The 19,748-nt window shown below is 39.0% G+C and overlaps 1 protein-coding gene across 1 annotated transcript in view; it reads right to left on the minus strand.

The window, feature by feature from the left end:
* stab1 (stabilin 1) overlaps positions 1 to 19,748 on the minus strand; it is a 126,129-nt gene that overhangs the window by 52,881 nt on the left and 53,500 nt on the right. Inside the window, exons 29-46 of the mRNA XM_088337594.1 lie at positions 18,979 to 19,090; positions 18,451 to 18,528; positions 16,301 to 16,402; positions 16,093 to 16,197; positions 15,900 to 16,034; positions 15,700 to 15,828; positions 14,944 to 14,997; positions 13,952 to 14,065; positions 9,847 to 10,042; positions 8,894 to 8,989; positions 8,770 to 8,815; positions 8,356 to 8,435; positions 6,249 to 6,374; positions 4,922 to 4,995; positions 3,426 to 3,497; positions 3,225 to 3,344; positions 1,989 to 2,036; positions 1,821 to 1,901 (exon numbers count right to left, since the gene is read on the minus strand). Of these exons, the coding sequence (XP_088193720.1) occupies positions 1,821 to 1,901; positions 1,989 to 2,036; positions 3,225 to 3,344; positions 3,426 to 3,497; positions 4,922 to 4,995; positions 6,249 to 6,374; positions 8,356 to 8,435; positions 8,770 to 8,815; positions 8,894 to 8,989; positions 9,847 to 10,042; positions 13,952 to 14,065; positions 14,944 to 14,997; positions 15,700 to 15,828; positions 15,900 to 16,034; positions 16,093 to 16,197; positions 16,301 to 16,402; positions 18,451 to 18,528; positions 18,979 to 19,090 (1,768 nt within the window). The remainder of the gene's footprint in view (positions 1 to 1,820; positions 1,902 to 1,988; positions 2,037 to 3,224; positions 3,345 to 3,425; positions 3,498 to 4,921; positions 4,996 to 6,248; positions 6,375 to 8,355; positions 8,436 to 8,769; positions 8,816 to 8,893; positions 8,990 to 9,846; positions 10,043 to 13,951; positions 14,066 to 14,943; positions 14,998 to 15,699; positions 15,829 to 15,899; positions 16,035 to 16,092; positions 16,198 to 16,300; positions 16,403 to 18,450; positions 18,529 to 18,978; positions 19,091 to 19,748) is intronic.

Raw genomic sequence — 19,748 nt, forward strand, 5'->3', positions numbered from 1 at the left:
GCATTCTATTCTATTCTATTATTTTCTACTCTATTCTACAAAAAGAGCAGCGAAAAAAATCAATTACAATTGGTTTATTTCAACATTTTATTTATTTTATTTTTGTTTCAACATGTTAGCTTATGTTGGATATCATTTCTACTGACTTATGAAATGGAAACAGAGAAAAATAGTTACTTATTATTTTCTCATTTTACTACAAAAACAAGTTAAAACATACTTGATATCAAATATTTGCCAGTAGAACATAAAAATCATAGATTTATGTTCTATCCAATTCTATTCTATACAGCGTAAATTCTAAGTAACAAAATGCGTTTTTTTATCTGGCAGACAACTTTGGTCATTTTTATTAATATTTGGCTTTTTTTGTTTTTTTTTGCAGTATTTTATCGAAAGAAAAAGAATATACAGTGGAACCTCGGTTCTCGACCATAATCCGATTTGTTCGATCACCGAAATCGTTTTTCCCATTAAAAGTAATGTAAAATCGTTTTAATCCGTTCCAACACCCTGAATGTATACCATGAACGTAAACATGAAGCTAACCCAGGCTAATCGTACGTTCTAGTTAGCGTAATCTTCCGTACGAAAGATTACGCTAACATGAACGTGTGAAAATAAAAAAATCAGGTCGTTTACACGTCATTTAGTACCCGGGTCTCCACAAAAAGTGGTGAGCGGTTAAAGGATAAAGAAAAGAATTATGAATAGGATTTCTTACCCTTGTGGTGGTCTGCAGAAGCCATGCTCTATTCCCTCGAAAGAAGGGAAACTCGCACACCTTCTTCATATTTTGCTATTATTTCTTTCTTAAATGCAATAGTTTTACGCACTACTCTTCCTTTTTCACCGGTAGCAACTTTGCTGCTTGCACCGACCTTCTTCGGAGGCATAATTAGGGGCTAAAACACTACGTTCACCGATATTAAAAGCGAAAGCGAAAAGAAGTGCGCGCCCACGTGATAACAGTTCTTCACGAGAGGTGGGGGCAATCTACACGATCTACACCCGTACGCCGCTCAGCATCGCACTCTAGCGTACCGGCGTTCGAACTCCGATTTTTTGAACGAAAAGCGAAGCAAGAATTTCTCTAAATTTTGGGTCGAGAACCGATTTGTTCGAACTGTGAGGCGTTCGAAAATTGAGGTTCCACTGTACTTAAAATACCCAAATAACTTGTCAAGAATAATGTTCTTATTTTACTAGAAAACAAGTAAAAATATAGTTAAAAAAGAAAAAATAATACCTAATATTAGCAAACATTTCTGACAGTGTGATTACAACTACTCATAATAGATGAGTTTATTCTATTTTTGATATTGGCAACCTGCAAAGACGATTGCATTGGTTGCCAGCTCATTATTTTGACGATTATTGGGCACTGTTGTTCGTTGTGTTGACTATTATCAACTGTTTACACCACAATTGGGCAATTATGTTGCTGTTCTTTGACTTGCATGCTGTTTAGGGCGGATCTGCTTATATAACCTGGGCAATTTTATAAAAAGAAAGGGCTCAGGGGAGGCCCTTTAATATCGGTCTCTTATCTGAGGTTTGGCTTCCCTCCCTGTCCTCCTTGCAAGTTCAAAAACCAATAATGTCATCTATTATTGTTTTTAGTGTCTACCTAAATTAATCTTATCACAGTGGGAAAAGAATTTATTTTATGCAGTCAATCCTATTCTATCGGAAAAAACAATACCAGTTGCAAATGCATAAAGAACTGAGCAACTTTGACCAACATGTGCTTTACGTGCGCCTCTGGACTTTCATATTAGCATAGCTTCGCCGCAGAAAACTAAGAACAAATTACACACAAGGATATAGGTGTCGTTGTCATCTACAGGGACGAAGACAGTGAACGGCCCGTCGCCGTACAGACTGCGGGCGTCTGACTTCTGGACAAAACAACACAAGAACAGAAAAGCCGTTGAACAACATGTCTTGAGGTGGCCGCGATACCTGTATTTCCTTTTCCAACTCACAGAAAGCATGTAACGGAGCAGCGCATTCTCTGGGTTGCGGAACACCTCCTGTGTGGTGACAATGAGAAAAGAAATGTTTTGATAGTGGCGGGTTGAGGGCTTTAGTGCAGTGGTTCTCAACTGGTCCGACTTGAGTACCCACCATCCTACCCTAATTAAAAGCTGCCACACAAATCAAGAAAATAATTCCACGTCTCAAATTTATTGAATAAAAAGCAGTTTAAACCAGATATTGTAGAATATTACTCAGATTAAAAAACAAGCAAAACAAGGAAAGATCGTGAAAAAGTGCAAATATTTTGTGGGGCCTGGTGGCTCTTCTGCTGTTCTGTCCACCAAAAACTGAACAGCACTCATGCAGCCGTAATCCATTCTCCCAAATCACATAAAATTGCTAACAAGGACCACCAGATTGTACTTTTGTCAAGAAGTGTGCCGTTCTTGCCTAAAAAAAATGGACATTTGTGGCCTCAATCTGTTTTTAGCAATCAATTTAGGTGGCTCTTTTTTCTATTCTTTCCGCCTAAAATGAACAGCACCTCTGCAGATATGAATCCTTATCTCCGGTTGACTATTGCTGCAAGCATGTTCAAATAGGGTAAGAGGCTACTTAGTGGATTTTCAGATATTGTGGGGGTCCAGGTCCCCATTAACATATTTAGTAGACTATAAGTCACTTTTTTTTCATAGTTTGACCAGAATGTGGGATTTATATGTGAAATATACTAACACATTATTATATCATTGAGTTTTAAATTTTTATTACCGGTACTGTATATAACTTCACACTAAACATCAAAAGGCCGCTCCAGGCATGTGTTGATAATTTCAACCGTAAACGCAGCGTAAAAGCTAAAGGACTATCTCAAATAAATTTCACCCAAATATACGACTTATACTCCGAGTGCGACTTATACGTTTTTTCCTTCCTTTTTTTAGCTTGTGCGACTTAGTCTGGAAAGACTTATTATAGTCCGGATAATCGCGATAAACAGTTTACACTATCTGTGTTTTGCCATGCTCATCATGTGTCAACAAACTTAACAATTTTTTTTTTTGCTGTGTTAACGCCACTTACTGTCAAGGAGTGTAATTGACCCTCAGTCATTTTTGTTTTTTTAAACAATTTTTGTCAAGGCAAAGACCTGCGACCCTCTGAAAAAAAAACTTGCGACCCACTTTGTGGTCCCGAACTTCCTGTTAAGAAACACTGCTTTTGTGGTTCACGTGACTCACGGCGTTGGTGTTACCACGGCAATCGATACCATCGCCCACGTGGTCTCGAAGGCAGGTGCATTTCTTCTGGCCAAGACCTAAATACTCACAGCGGGCATATTTGCTGCAGCCACCGTTGTTCTGCAAACACACATACAAATTGAATCAATTCAAGCCAAAGGCACGTGCATGAATGTGAGGTGATCTGAGCGGCACACTTACATTTCTGCAAGGGTTACTCGGGAAACAGATCCTGCCATTTCCCTGGAAGGCCTCCTGGCACTTGCATGCAACCTGGGGAAGGCCATTGAAAAATGTCAACCAAGTCGGCCTGACTAAAATCTTTAAGGTGACATTTCACATCATGTAAAGAATTCAACACATTGTGGCAATATTTTGTCACACGGGATCGGGGATAAGAAAAGCGTTACCGGGGTTTTTTGTTTTAAGTACTGTGTTTAGGTATTCACTACTTATAAAGTAATAAAAAAAGTCTCATTTATGATAATTCTTACCGCTTATGCTGCTGAAGTTTTTTATTCTATGCGGACATTTCGCTAGTCTGGGATAAACTGTTTTTTGACATTAACATTCAGGCCTTTAATATAAAGGGACACTGTGCAATACTTTACCACTAGATGTCGCTGCATTCTGTACTGCAACTAAAAACAATTGCTACAAAGCATTAGAAAGAATACAAACTACGGAGACTTAAAGTTACAAACGATTTTTCTTCTCACTTTTTTTGCCTAGCCTTCCGCAAGGTTTTGGGGGCACCAGTAGCAGCAAAATGACAGCCATTCATGTCAGCTCCTTCTGGGTAAGCCTCATGTTATGTTTATATGATAGTTCATGTCTTTTTTGCTTATTATTCAAATCAATATTGATGTTTTTCTGATAAATGCATTTATTTTAACCAATAGGTGGTACTAAATAATAGTACATAATGTCCCTCTCAGTAGCCTAGATGGTAGTGTGCCCGCTTTGAGACTGGGAGGTCGCTGGTTCGCGCCTCGGCCGAGTCATACTTAATTGGTAAAATGGCGGCGCCCTCTGTTGGCTGCGGCTGCATCGGCTCGCTACAACGGGTCAGGTGTATCGACATTTCGTTCTGTGTACATTGTTACAAAGAATGACAATACAAAGGAAATTATTATTAAGCACCAGCCACCTTTGAAAGCTCGTATCTCAAATGTAAGGTCACAATTCAAATCGCTACAAATTCTCCCAGTATTTCAGTGACCTGCTGAATTGATTGAACAACTAAGAATTTTGAATTTGTTTTCACCCAATTTTTTATAAAAGAATGTATTGTACTAATATTATAAATAATTAATAATAATTGAATTTACAGACACATGAAACTCTCAAGTTCACCGAACCTCAGAAAGAAGAAAAAATACTCTTCTCATATTTAGGAATTATAAAATAATCCAAACAAAGTTGAAATCAAATAGATATGGATGATAAATTAAACAAACAGACTAGGATAAGGTTTTTTTCAATTTGGTTTGGAAAAGAGAAAGCGAGTTCATTCTACGGAAGTCAGGTGAGAGTTGTTAAGGAATGTATATTTGAAATCTCATGTTGGTCTATTCATTCAAAGATGTTAACTGTTCCTTTCTGACATAAGTACCATTTTGCCAGAGCGTGTAACAAAAGTACCTATTGAATGATATACGTATACCCCCCTAAAAACATATTAAACACAGTCTTACAGTGTCTGGTCCCGTTCTGATGCAGTCGGCCGACTTGTGGCAACCTCCATTGTTGACCAAGCAGCCATCCATCTCTGAAAAAGGATAGAAAATGTAAAAAAAAAAAAAAAAAAAGAGAGAATCTGAGGGAACTTGATATAAAGATGATCATCTTGAAGTTTTTGCAAGTTATGAAGACATCACTAGAGGTCAAACATTTAACACTAGCAAAAGTACTGTTACTTCAGAATAATATGACTCAAGAAGTCTTGGATTTTTTTACAACCATTCAGATCATCAAATCATCACAGTCCATCCAATCCACATAATAAAAAAAATCTGTGCTGTGTAATTTTAAGTCAGTGTACTCAAGACAGTTTGTTTGGATAAACACTCTGGATTTGGGTCACTGTTGAAATCTGAATAAAAGAAATGAGGTATCTAAAAAAAATAAATGCTCCTTGGCAGAGATAGACAGACGCATAATTACATGGTGGGGACTAAATTAACAGGCTCAATGTAGCCTAATTGAAAGAATGAAAACTTTATTCGAACATCAAAGTAAAAAAACAGAACAAAAACAATAACTCAACAACAAAATAACGTGACATAATATGTTCAAAAAGGGGTAGTCAGAAGCAAATGCTTATATTACCTACCCCTTCATCTTCCTCAACAAATATACCAATGATATAACAACAAATGTAATTATGTTAATAATAACAGTTTTGATATAAGAATACCAACAACAACACAAAGTTAACTAGACGCACTATTGCCAATCTCGCGCACCCCACCCTCCTCATCTCTGTATTCCGCCAGGAATGTTCCTTTGTATCTAAACCTGAACAAGTGAAAAGGTGGACACCGTTTTATCTCGTCTTTCAATCCGTTCCAAAGCTTGACTCCACACACAGACCACACATACTTTTCCTAGTGGTTCTCACCTTTGGAATTATGAATTAACTACAGCCCCTTAAATTATAATTTCCCTCTTTCCGAATGAGTAATTTACGGATGTTTTCTGGCGCTATGTTTTTGCTGACCTAAAATAGAGGTTTTGTAGTGAAAATTTTTACTAAATCATCTAATTTTAATAATTTGGACTGCAGGAATAAAATATAAGGGTGATCTCGATATCCTACCCTGTGCATGGTTCTAACGGCACGTTTTTGGAGAATAAAAAGGGGCTTTAATTTAGCGGAGTTTAGTACAGTTTCTTCTTCACAAATATACCCAAGTAAATGTAAAAAGTAAAGTGATTTAAAAATACTCCTAGAAGTACCAAATCCCTCAAAAGTAAAAGAGTAATGTAACTTGTCACTACCCACCTCTGGACATCACTTACCCAGGCAAATCACGCCGTCGCCCGTGTAGCCATTGTTGCAGGTGCACGTGCGTACTCCCGCTGACACTTTGGCGCATGTTGCATTAGGTGAGCAGCCACCATTGGACAGGCTGCAGAGGTCCACCTCTGAGAGAAAATCACGCTCATCAGTCAAAGAGGGATATGCGGTACGGGCAGAAGTAGTAGAAGAAGTACCAACAGTTGTGGGGCTCAATGATTAGTCAATGTTGTCGAAAAAAGTGGATATTACAAAAAGTTGATAATGAATTGTCACCAGACATGTTTTTCCAACAGAAAGTCATCTCTACATGAATTTAATCTCTGCTGGGAGTCTTGCATGCGAAATAGTGTCTCTGACTCAAGTAATAACATAAACATACAGAAATGACAGTTTCAACATTGACTAAGCATACCAAAACTTTTAAAGTTTGGGAGCCTTTTAGCCTGAATACAGCAAATAAAAAAATCTATTTGCAAAGTTTGCAGTACCGTGGCAGTTGCTTGGTGACGCATGAACATTTAAAGAGCACTTTTGACAGTTTATCGAAACAGTAAGATTCAAGTAAAGTTAATTTTACATTTTATACGCTTTAGCGTTATCCGAGACCACAGGTGTCAAACTTGCGGCCCGCGGGCCACACCCGGCCCAGCGTACAATTATATCCGGCCCGTGAAATCATTTTATATACATCTACTATAATGGCCCGGCTCTACGAAACGCTGATAACTTCCAAACTATAATCGGATGCTAAAAACCACAATGGCCGAGAAAATTATGTTAACTGACATTGCCGGTAAACCCGTGTGTCTTATTTGTGGAGCTTTTGTGGCTGTAATTAAGGAATTTAATGTAAAACGGCACTACAAGACAAAACTTTAGAATAAGCTGGAAAACTTGAATCCAGAGAAAAGATACAGAAAGTTGAAACGTTAAAGAAGAATATGAAGATGTTTTTCACCAAAGCAAAGTCCCAAAGTTTAAAGCACAAATTTTATTTATATTTCCTTTTTTTCAGGACAGGAGATATTTTTATGAAGAGCAACGATTTTTAATTCATTTCATTTTTAAATTTGATTATTGTGGAATAATATTCCTGACTTTTTTATATCCATATTTTTAAAAATTCATGTTTTTAGTTATTTTTTAAAAAAAAGGCAAGTTTTAGTGTATTCAATAGACATTTATCCTGTTCGGCCCGCGACCAAAGGTGTGGTTTGAGTTCTGGCCCTCTGTATAGTTGAGTTTGACACCCCTGTCCTAGACGGTCTCTGACAATTGTACAGTATTTCAAATTATATTCATGCAGTCCAAATAACAAACCCCAGTCGTTAAAACATTAAAAACGACAAACGTCAGTTGTTAAAAATTGTCGAGAATCGTCACGTTCTTTTGTTTGAGACTTTGGAGTTGATCATTGAATGTACTTAACAAAATGCACAGATGTTATATGTACAGTTTTAGTACTGCTAATGAGCCTGATTTTGGTTTACAATGATGAATAATTACTTGATGTTAATTCATTATCCATTTATTTAACCCCCCCAAAAATATGTCTCTACTGACCAACCACTGTGGCTAATTGGTTTTGCATTTTCACATTTTTAGATGTATTTTTTATCCATCCATCCATTTTCTGCACCAATTATCCTCAATAGGACGCTGGGGTGCTGGAGCCCATCCCACCTATCTTCAGGCCAGCCAGTCACAGGGCATTTATTTCTCAATGTACCCATTTTCTTGTGTTTAATATCATTTGCTACATTATTAAATCAACTGCAGGCTAGATTTAAGGGGGAAAAAATCAGATATTTCGATTAATTATTTTAAGTTTAACTAGTCGACTATTAGAATAGTCATTATTTGGAGCCCTAAATGATAGAAACTCATGAACGTTAACTTGATTTTTTTTTTTTAGTTTGAACAATTTTATTGACACTTTTAACAGCAAATAAACAATGTGAGGTTTGATCAATTTTTCTCGACACTTTTAACAGTAATTAAACATATTCACAATTTCATTATATAACTTTCTAACAATATGAGGTTTGAACAATTTTTATCGACACTTTTAACAGCAGTTAACCAATGTGTAAAGGGCAATACTACCTCTGCAGAAGGTGCCGTTGCCTTTGTAGCCGGCGACACACACGCAGGCAGCAGCGGTTCCCTGCGGCCCTGTGATGCAGCTGCAACAACCGCATCATTTAGACACACTGCTATCCATCCATCCATCCATCCAGTAGCATATTCATTAATGTATTCACTCATCTATCCGCTTAACCAGCACCATAACTGCTAAAAGTGCTGTTCCCCCCCCCCCCCCCCCCCGCCTCCATAATATAGGCAACAAACTTAGACCAAGCAACGACACCTTCAAATGTCCAGCCCAGGGACCAGCTCTGAGTTGTTGCTTGGTCGTTTTTTTTCTTTGAGGGTACAAAAAAGTTGCCATGCCACAGCAAAGATTGATGACCAACTGGAACAATACAAAGATGACAAAAGACCATCCATTGAACCTACTTGGCATTCTCGTCACAAACTCCTCCGCAGGCGTCGTCCTTGATTTCTGACACGTACGGACACAAAGGTTACACATTTGGAACATATATGTAAGTGGTTGTGTGTGTGTATGTGTGCGTCTTACCGATGGAGCACGAGGCTCCTTTCCAACCTTTGTGACACTCGCATCTGCCGCTTCCTGAAAGACCGTCGTCACATTTCCCGTGGTCACAAGAGCACTCTGTGATACAAAAACATTAACGTGGACACAGAAACACAAGCAAATATTACACATACAATTATGCTCACATACACTTGGCCACTTTAACCTATTTTTACACTTGTGGGACAGTAAGGATGGTTTTACATGTGTGTTTAGGCCAGTGTTTCTCAAATAGTGGGGCGCGCCCCCAGGGGAAATTTATTTTGAACTGTCCAAGAGTAAAGTGTAATTGCGCCCGCACTACATCAGGGGGCAGTAGCGCTAGCGTTGACAGAGTGTGCGAATGTGGTGAAGAGTTTTTGTTTGCGTTAGCCCTCTGCACAAAGTGTTGACACAAATTTTACAGACGCTCAAATTAAACCACGAAAACACTATTTAACAGGGATGAGGAGACAAGCGGAGAGAGATGGAAGTAAAGAGACAATGAAAGAGGAAAAGACCGGTGTCCTACTGTTTGTAAGCAGAGCGCATGAAGACAAATAAATTTCACATAGCGCCAGAATGAATTTGTTTTTGTTTTTCTTAATAAATGGAATCAACATTTCAAAACAGCATTTTTGTATTTGCTTGGGTTGTCTCCGTGTGATATTAAAATTGGTTTTATAATCTGAAACGTTTGTGAGTGATAAATATGCAAAAAACAAAAATCAGGAAGGGGTCAAAAACTTTTTCACGGCACTGTATATACTTAGACATTCACCACCCTCGCTTTGTTCACGGGCGATAACTAATGTAGATCAGCGACAACATCAAATCGCGTCCGGTGGGCCCACCTTATATGGCCGAATATTCACATTCAGGGATGCGCGTGAGGTAACACGGAAACTATCAGTATGTATAAGGACGTGTCTACGTTTGTGTGTCTTGTGCCTCACTGGAAGTGCAGTTGATGCCGTAACGTCCCGGCTCACAGTCTTCACAGGCTGTGCCATGGAAACCCTCGTAGCAGCGACACTCCCCGTTTCCATGGAGACCGTCTTGACACTCGCCATGATTGGAGCACCAATTGTCGACGTCTCCGGGGCATTTGTAGCACTCGGGGCCGTAATATCCACGGCAACAGGATTGATGCTGTGGAGGACAGCTCAGAAGTCATACGTGACCATACAGTTTCAGTAAAGAAATGCTCACGTGTTATGCATTATTTGATCACTTTATTCACTTTTAAACGTCTTATTCTCACTGAGGTAGCATCAGCTAATCTGCCATGTATCCATTAAAATCTGATTTAAGCACTCATGAAGAAAAACCCTTTGCTAGTAGTCTTCTATACCTGTGTTTTTAAACCCTGTGTCACGGCACACTATGTGGGAAAATTATCCAATTTGTGTGCCTGTGCGGTCTAGCGCCTGTCAGAGTAATCATGTATTACTCTTTCATATCATAAGCAACAGCAGCAGCAGTTATCTAATGGCCTTGTGCTTGGAGACAAGTAAATTAGTGAGAGAAAGACAGAGCTGTGAGGGAAGAGCCTTGTGTGTGTCTTTCATCCATTACTGCCAGGATATCTGCTCTGTGTTCATGCAAACAGGCCGAGCTTTTACACGGAGTGAGTATAAATATGAAAGAATAAAAATGACTTTATCCTTTGTGTTTTTCTGAAATTGGTTAATAAACGCTCAGAATGAAAGATGAAATGACAAATTAGGTCCCTCTTATAAGCACTAAATTTGGTGTTCAGTTTCTTAATATTACTGTATTGTGTTCTGTAGTACGATTCTTGTAGGATTACGGTAAATGTATTTTTTTTAGTATTTCTGTAGTAATATTTCTGCAGTGGTATTTCTGTATTATAACATTTCTGTGGTGACTTTTCTGTATTATAGTATTTCTGTAGTAGTATTTTCGTTTCTTAAGTAGTAACTCTGTAGTATTTCTATGATTTTGTTTGACTAATGTTTATGTATTTTTGTATTATTCATTTAGTAGTATTTTTGTCGTATTTCTGTAGCAGTATTTCTGTAGTATTACTGTAAATGTATTTCCGTAGTATTATTTCTGTATTTTTTCCATTGTTGTATTTTTGTCATATTCCTGTAGTCGTATTTTTGTAGTACTTTTGTAGTAGTACAGTATTTTTCTATTTCTGGAGTCGTATTTTATGGTATTTATGTAGTAATTTTTTTGTACTATGAAAGCACAAAAATAGATTTGGTCCCTGTTTTAAGCACTACATTTCATGTTTAGTTGTGTAGTAATTTTGTAGTTATTTTGTAGTAAACTCACAAAGGGACAATGGAAACAAAGCTGGCACCCAAATACTTTTTTTAGTAATAGTACCTTTATTGCTATAGATATTGTCATATATAATTTGAGAAATTTAGTAATCCAGAATTTAGATACTTGTTGAGTCATGATACATAGGAAGTCAGAAATAGTCAAAAAGCAAAACAACAATGGTATTGGTGAAAGACAGTACACTCTACATGACAATTTACAGTAAGGTTCCAAGGAGCGCCCTACTCATCCACTGGATATCGTTTCTCCCATTTCACCCCTTGGGTGCCAAAAGTAATGAATGTCAACGTTGTATCGACAAATCATTTAGTTTTCAAAAAACGAAGTCTAAAACTGATTGCAATTACGTCAGTTAAATAGTTAAAAGTTACATATTCTGCGTTACATTTACTTGAGTATGATTTATGACACTTTGCATTTATAGGAGTATTTCTAAATCTCTATACTTTTTTTATGTTCACTTATCGAAATTTGTGAAGAAGAAACTGTACTTTTACTCCGCTACATAGGCTACATTAAACCTGTTGCTTAAACCCCCTAAGGAACATTTATTTGTCAGAGACCTCGTTTACAGACGCTCCCCTACTTATGACCATTCGACTTATGAAAAACTGTAGATATGAAAATTTGTATCCGGACATTGCTGTTTACTCTAGTGCTTGTTTCCGCCGCTACCGGCGTGTGGCGCTGTGAGAGGTCACCCAGCATCCACCCGGAAGAAAAGAAATCCACTTCCTCTCTGTAGGCGTGTGTAAACATTCTATACTGTCTATGTCTAGATTATCTCCAGCGTGTTAAGAACTTTGACATTTTTATTGTTTAATATCTCGTGCATCCAATCAATATGGTTGGTGTAAAGTGTAAAGAAGAGGTGAGCCGCTTCTTTTGAAATGAAAGTGGAATAAGAAAGCTTAATGTGGTTGAGAAAATATTCTCGTCAGAACACATTTTTTCGGCCACATTTTACCACGGAGGACATCTTTGAAGCATATCTTCAAATTCAACTTTATTTATCTTTAAAGACCATATTTTGTGAAATTAATCTATTTTTAGTACACAACAATACAGGTTACTTGTACAAGCCTTAAACATACTTATACAAACCTTAACTTACAAAATATAGCACTTAAGTTACTGACGAACAAATTTAACTTACGATCGTTCGTAAGAAGGGCAACGTCTGTATAGTATTTAAATTCGACCTGTGACCCAAACAACCACCAGGTGACACTAGTGAGCAGGTTTAGGAACATTTTTTAAACCGTACTGTATGCGCTGTGAATATAGTTGTCGCCTTACGTATATATATATTTTTTTATCCACACAGGGTCTACCCAAACACAGACTTGCAATTACACAGACTTCTAATTTGTTGTAAATTGGATAGATTTTAATGATTTTATAATCTGAATGAATGTAGTTTTAAAAAAAAAACAATAAGAGGTTGGTAAAGTTACTAAGTACTTGAATAGTTATTTTTTACCAAACTCTTTTTTATTTTTACTCAGGTAATTATTTGGATACTTTATTTTATTTACCTCTTTTCCTAAGGTTGAATGGACAGGTGCTGGAAGAAGTTGAAAGCTTTAGGTACTTGGGTTGTGATGTGGCTGGAGTTGGTGGAATGGAGTGTGAGGTATTGCACAGAGTGAATCAAGGAAGCAAGGTTTTGGGTGCTCTGAGGAGAGTGATGAGTAACAAGAGTATGAGTATGGATGTTAAGAGAGGACTGTATGAAAGTGTGATTGTGGTGACTGTGTTGTACGGTGCACAGAATTGGAGCCCGAATGCAGATTTGAGAGAGAAATTAAATGTTTTTGAGATGAAGTGTTTGAGGAGTATGTCAGGAGTGACAAGTTTGGATAGATTGAGAAATGAAATTGTGAGAGACAGAACTGGAGTAGTAGGGGCACTGAGCAGGCGTGTGGATGAGAGTACTTAGTTGGTTTGGACACATGGAGAGAATGGATGAGGAGCGAATGTTGAAGATGATCTACAGAGCAGAAGTAAATAGAAGGAGACCAAGAGGAAGGCTGCAATTGACATGGATAGATGGTGTTATGAGTGCACTGCATGAAAGAGGTCTAAATATAGTGGAAGCTAAAGCTCTCATTGGTGATTGGAATGAGTGGAGAGGTGTTGTGAAAAGATAGTGGGCTGTTTGGACGTGTTCTGGGGGATGAACAGGGCACCTGTATGATACGGCAGGGGTAAACCAGTGAAAGCTATCGGGCCCTGCTGTTGAACAGAAGAGTGTGTCACCCTGACCCGGGTGACATGGCCGCTTTCCTGTGTCCCATTTCATCCGGAGGGACGAAAGCACTTGGGTGCTGAGGTGCTAAACTTGTTTGGGTTGGCCATGGTAATTTTTTTTGTTTTTTGTTTTTATTTTTCCTTTTCTCTTTTCATTTTTTTGTCTGTATGTGTTTGTCTTGCTGTCGGTCACCCATCTCGACGGATATGACCAGGGTTATGAGAAGATACTCAACATTTGACAAATTATCGATTACCGATAACACTAGTTATCAAAAGTCTTTTGAATCTGCTCAATGACTGATATTTTTAAATAACTTTAAATCCTACAATGTTTTCCTCAATTTTGTATTTTATAATTATTAAATGGCCACTTGAAGGCAGTCAATAATTATATCATAAACAATTAAGCCTCTTAGTCAATGCTGTTTTGTAAGTCCTCTTGAAAAAAAATAACAGGAAAGTTCTTTGGGGGGGGGATTAGCCTACCTTGGCGACCTGAAGACATTTGATCACACAGCCTAGCACCGACTTCCGTCTGGTTCCCACACGTTTCCTATATCGACAGTTGGGCTTCATGTTCTCCGGAAATTGCATCACAAGCTGAGAAAAGCACATTAAAATCGGGTAAGCAAACACACACAGCGTAGGATTCTGCAATAGACTGTTTTTCAGACTATACACTGGAGATCAAAATTAGAAAACAACGTATTAAAAAATGGAATGGTTTTGAAATAATACAATTTTAACTGTTACACGGTTAAATTATATTTTAATGGGTCTGTATCATGTTACTACAACACTTTTTCCAAAAATAACATTATTTAGATAAGGTACTGATAAAAATTAGAGAACAATAACTTTGCCAGGGGGAAAAAAAATCAGTAAGCAATTTATAAGAAGTGTACAGGCCTCTGCTGTGAATGACTTCAGCACATCTGCGGCCAACATTTTTTCTTGCATACAAATGACTCCACGGCACTAAAGAGATGAATAACAAAATCCTGCAAAATGCATTGAAATGCACCAGGTTTATGATGCATCAAAGATTATGCATTATAACTGATGTTTTGACACCCAAATATTCAGAGCGTGTTTGGTCTCTAGTATGTAGATGGGTTGCTCCTAAATGCAAAAATATTTAAATAACAGCACAATGCCATTTTGAACATTTACATGTTTTTACAACCCAGGGGTAATTTGAGCCCCCAATTGTTTACTTTTCAATGCTTTCTCTTTGATTGAAAATGCAGAAAAGATTAAAATGTACATCATACGTACCTGCATGCCAAAAGGGTTAATCTTGAAAGCTGTCATTGTTCACTACAAAACATCTTTTTGTAGGGCAATATTAATTTAACACTAGCAACGCTCACCAGTTAACACTAGTCAATAACTGCTGAGACAAATTCAATATTTTTTTTCCTCACATACTAGTAAAGAGAACTGATAGTGATCCCGGTTAACATGAACAGACTCACCGGTTTGTATCTCAATTGGCAGCGAGGGGGTCCGTCACAGGGGGAACACCTGCCCTAATGAAGTGCAAGCAGAAAGAGTGAAAGTGTGCACCTTTTTTTCCGAGTACAGGACGGTATTGAAGTGCGTGGGGCGCTGTAAAAGCTTGCCCAGCATCCACCCTGAAGAAGAAATCCGCTTCCTCTTCGTAGTTTGTGTATAAAAATACTGCACTGAATCTCCAGCGCGCGAACTTTGACATTTTTATTGTTTAATATCTCCTATCCCCATTCAATATGGTTGGTGTAAAGTGTAAAGAAGAGGTGAGCCGTTTCATTTGAAATTAAAGTGGAATATGGAAGCTTGAGAGAAGCTGTTTAGAAAATGAATAGATCGCTTTGTTTCGGCCACTTTTTACCACGGAGGAGGAAGTCGCCTAACTCTTGAAGCTCAACTTCCAAAAGTAAGGTAAACTTAACTTTATTTGTCTTTATAGAGAATATTATTTCATGAAATGTTTATTTTTAGTACAAAACAATACAGGTACAAACATACAAAAAATGGCACTGAAACAACTTACGAACAAATGCAACTTACCAAAGATTGTCCTGGACGTATTTTAGTTGTAAGTAGGGCAGAGTCTGTACTTAACTTTAATCAATCCAAACAATAATATTTTCTAATTTTTATAACGTCACCCCGTGAAAAAGAAAGTAGTACTGTAAACAGATACTTTGCACATAAAAATACATTTTGCAAAGTGTGTCTTCCTCGCTTACATTGACTTGAACCATGATCTCCTGGCTGCATCGGTTGCGGCGCACTGTGAGGACTTGGGGGAGGACCATGACGATGCCATACTGCGTCTCAGTGAAGGTGCCATCCAGCGGCACATCATTCACCAACGTCTAAAGTAAGGCCAAGGGGACCCGGTGTCAGAATGGCGGGAGAGCCGTCAAAACGCGCTAAATCTTTTTACCTTGTTGTCCGAGTCCATGTGGAACTGGACCTGATAGTCCGCGCCCAGCAGGGTGTTCTTAAGCAAACCGTCGTACAGGCGGTCAGGGAACAACAACTGGTAGCGAATCACGTGATACTTGAACACATCAGGATCCTGCAGATGCAAAAAACTTAGCAGGTGTTGTAAAGTGGCAAGTGGGCAGCACACTGACCAGTTGGGTGGAGTTGCTGTTGCTGAGGTACTGGCGGATAGCGTCATCATTAGGCAGCAAAAGCGTGAACTCAGTCTTCTTGATTTGTTCAGACAGGTTATACATCTGATTCAAGGAATGTACAATGATGGTCACCCATCCAAAACAATCAGTCAGCTAACAAAATATATAAGCTCAGGGAGGCGTGTAATGGCGGTTTGTTACCCACCACAGCGTATTGACGGAATAAACTGAAGTTTGGCGACGACTCCAGGAAAGTCATCAGGGTGGGAGGCTCGGGCGGGAGGTCAGATTTGGATGGGAACAGAACCTAAAAACACAATTGTTCATGACAATCAACTCTAGAAGGTAAAGGGCAAGACCTTCAGTCCTAGAAATTTGCAAAAGCAAATTATTTATGTGGTTGATCATTTTTTGGGGTTATGTTTGCTTCTCTCAAAAAAAGTAACACGTTGGGTTGGTAAAGTGCTAGCTTAAGATACAAGAGTGCTTTTGAAACTCTGCAATTGGCTTTAGGTTGCCAACTTAAACTTTAGTATTTTGTTAACCTTCCAGGTGGCTGATAAGATCTAAACAGTCTTGCTGTAGTGTGAAAAAAAAACGCATCAGTGAGGTCCCAGCATGCCAAAGCCAGCCAGAGGGAACCAGGGGACTGATTCGGCGCACCTGGTGTTATTAAGACTCCTGCATCCAAGGACAGCATGGACAGGTCCACAGAGTCGGATCATGAATGTTCCTGCCTGTCTGCACTGCTCTTTTAAAACCATGACACCTCCTTTATGTATAGTAAGATTTTGTATCCATCCATCCTTGCATTTTTTGGTGTGTTTTGTGTTACCCGTTGTTCAATTTTTTCATTTTGTTACTTTCTTTGTCCCCATTTTTTTTAAAAAGGCCGTTTGCCGCATGTGTCCGCATTTGGATCCTCTCCACCCAATATAACAATATCTACTCTTGTATGGCATAATTGCATCAACACACACCAACACGGGCTTCTTCCCAACCAGAGAAGTGACATTCTATGCCTTGTGAGCCAGCTTCTGTAGCTGGGAATCGGTCTGCAAAGCTCCTCTTCCTTGGCTGCTGCATGGCTGTCTACGCACCAGATCCCTTGAGCCCCTCCCATTGTTGGTTAGTCCATTGAAATATGGACCCACATAATCCATTAAAGGTTGAGCCCAATCAGACCCTTTGAGTGCAGACTCGGCCACCAGGCAGTCCCTAGCGAACCTCGCCTGGAGAGGAAAATCGTGCACCAATGTACGAGGAGGTAGAGCGCTCGTCTGGGGATCATGAGATCGCAGGTTCGAATCCCGGCTCCTCCATGTTACATGTGGAAGTGTCCCTGGGTAAGACACTGAACCCCTAATGCCCCCAATAAGCAGGTTAGCGCCTTACATGGCTGCACGGCCGCTATTGGGAAATGTGAAGCACACTGTAAAGCGCTTTGGGAAGTCATTGACTTGAAAAGCGCTATATAAATGCAGATCATTTCATTTCATTTTCGCCTGCCCCTCACCTAGGATCTGTTTGGCATGGGTGACCCTACCAGGGGCTTGAAGCCCCAGACAACAGGGTCCCTGGGTGCGTGAGGTTTAGCAGTTCTGACTACACATAGTCAGACCCACTCCACAAAACCACTTGGTCTCTGATACCAGTCCTTTCTTGAGAGATTTCTCTCTCTACCACTCTGGAGCTGCCCACGGTGAGAGACGCAGAGCCATACTATTTGCCCCTAGCTCCGCGCCTGTGCATTTACCCCGGTAGAGGAGAGGATAGCTTCCCTCTGCCAACGATTTTAAAATAATTATGTCTACACATATTCTTTAACATGACAGCGAAAATATCCGTTTGTGTATCGTTTTCACTGACACAAATGAATAAGGTCAGATGGTAAAGCAATTAAAGCAATTAAACTGCTTGTGCAATTGTGCCATTGATACTCACATCCGTCAAGTAGCTTTAGAGTTACACACTCAAACATTTTTTAGGGTTGGTTATAATCTTCATTTAGATATTTTTGTGTGATGTTGCTGTTTTATCAAACAAAAGAAAAATATATTCTGATGCTATACAAATAAACATGACTTGACGGTAGCGCAATCTCTATGCATACAAAAGTTAGTCAAACCTATACTTACATTCTCGTCTTGGCTTTAACTTGCCAAAGCTAACTTTTTGGGGTTGCTGACTATATTTTTTAAGTGGCTTTGTGTTTACTAAAAGGAGGAACAAATAGATTGTAGAATATTTTCTGACCAAGTAGATTGATACACATTTGGCTTTAAATTTTTGACTGAATGTTTTTTTTTTTAATTTACCACTTTGTGTTGATGAGCCATTAGCATGCTAGCTCACCTTGTCGATTACGTGGATGAAGCCATTGATGGCCGGCAGGTTCCGAGTTAACACTGCAGCATCACCGATTAGGATTCCCTGCAACAGCACAAAACAGAACTTGAATGCGTTATAAACAAGAAAGCAGGAGCCAAAGAAAAACTTCTAATCTGTGGGGCAACGCTGCCAACGCTAATCACAATCAAACAAACAATCAAAATATAATTCAGAAATTAAACAAAAACAAATGAAAAAATGCATACAAATTGAACATAAACATAATACAAAAGTGACTACTGTTACTAGGTAGTGGTCCCAGCCTATTAAAGGTACAGTATCCCTAATTGGGAACCCAAAATGAATGGAATAAAGGAATGGAAAATTGTCATTCCATAAATATTTTATTGGGATTCAAAATGTGTAATCTTTTCATATGCAAGGAATTTTATCTCATAGGTTATCCATTAATCCATCCATTTTCTGTGCCACTTAACTTCAACTAGGATTGTATCAAGCACAAAATAACTGCTGTTGCTAATGCTAGCATACCTTGCTGCTGTTTTTGATCTCCCATTGGATGGCTTCATTCATGGAGGCCACTTTGCGGCCAATCATGCCTTCCATGTCTTCTATGGAGTAAATGCCAGGCAGGAAATGAGACCTAAATGCAGGAGGTCACACAGAAAAGAATCGTCATGTTTTTGTTTCATACCAATGTTTACAAGTAATTAGGTGACCAAATCCCCCAAATCCAACCCCCAATGCTGAGCGCCAATCGGTACCAATGTTGGAAGTCTTAGGTATGACTGCAGCCTCCTAGTCTCGTGGTGGGCGCTCAACCCCAAGGCCAACGAGCAAGATTAATATTGTGTGTGTGTTTTTGGTAATAAAATCTGGGCAAGTGTTAATGGCAGGGCTGTCCAACTCATTTGAGCTCAGGGGCCACATTGCAGAAAAAAAATAATCCTGGCAGCTCTTTGTAGATTAAGAAAAAGAAAGAAAGAGAATGAGAGAGAGAGAGAGAGAGAGAGAGAGAGAGAGAGAAAGAGAGAGAGAACGAGGGAGAGAAAGAGACATAGATCGAACAAGAGAGAGAGAGAGAGAGAGAGAAAGAGTCATAGATCTGGCGTGCCTCCGTCCATCAGAGGGTGCCTAATTCTATTTAAATAGGACAGGTATATCCAATCACCCCACACCTGTCCCTAATTAGCCTCACCCTTAGGGGCCGGTCACACAGACATTTGCGGCTGAATCACGGCCAGAAATTTCTGCCTGTGAGGCGGACGCTATTGGACGCTTTGAGATCGCCATACAGACGA

The sequence above is a fragment of the Urocampus carinirostris genome, chromosome 6 (genome assembly GCF_059441175.1).
Source record: "Urocampus carinirostris isolate Australia breed hairy pipefish chromosome 6, RoL_Ucar_1.0, whole genome shotgun sequence".
Lineage (NCBI taxonomy): Eukaryota > Metazoa > Chordata > Actinopteri > Syngnathiformes > Syngnathidae > Urocampus > Urocampus carinirostris.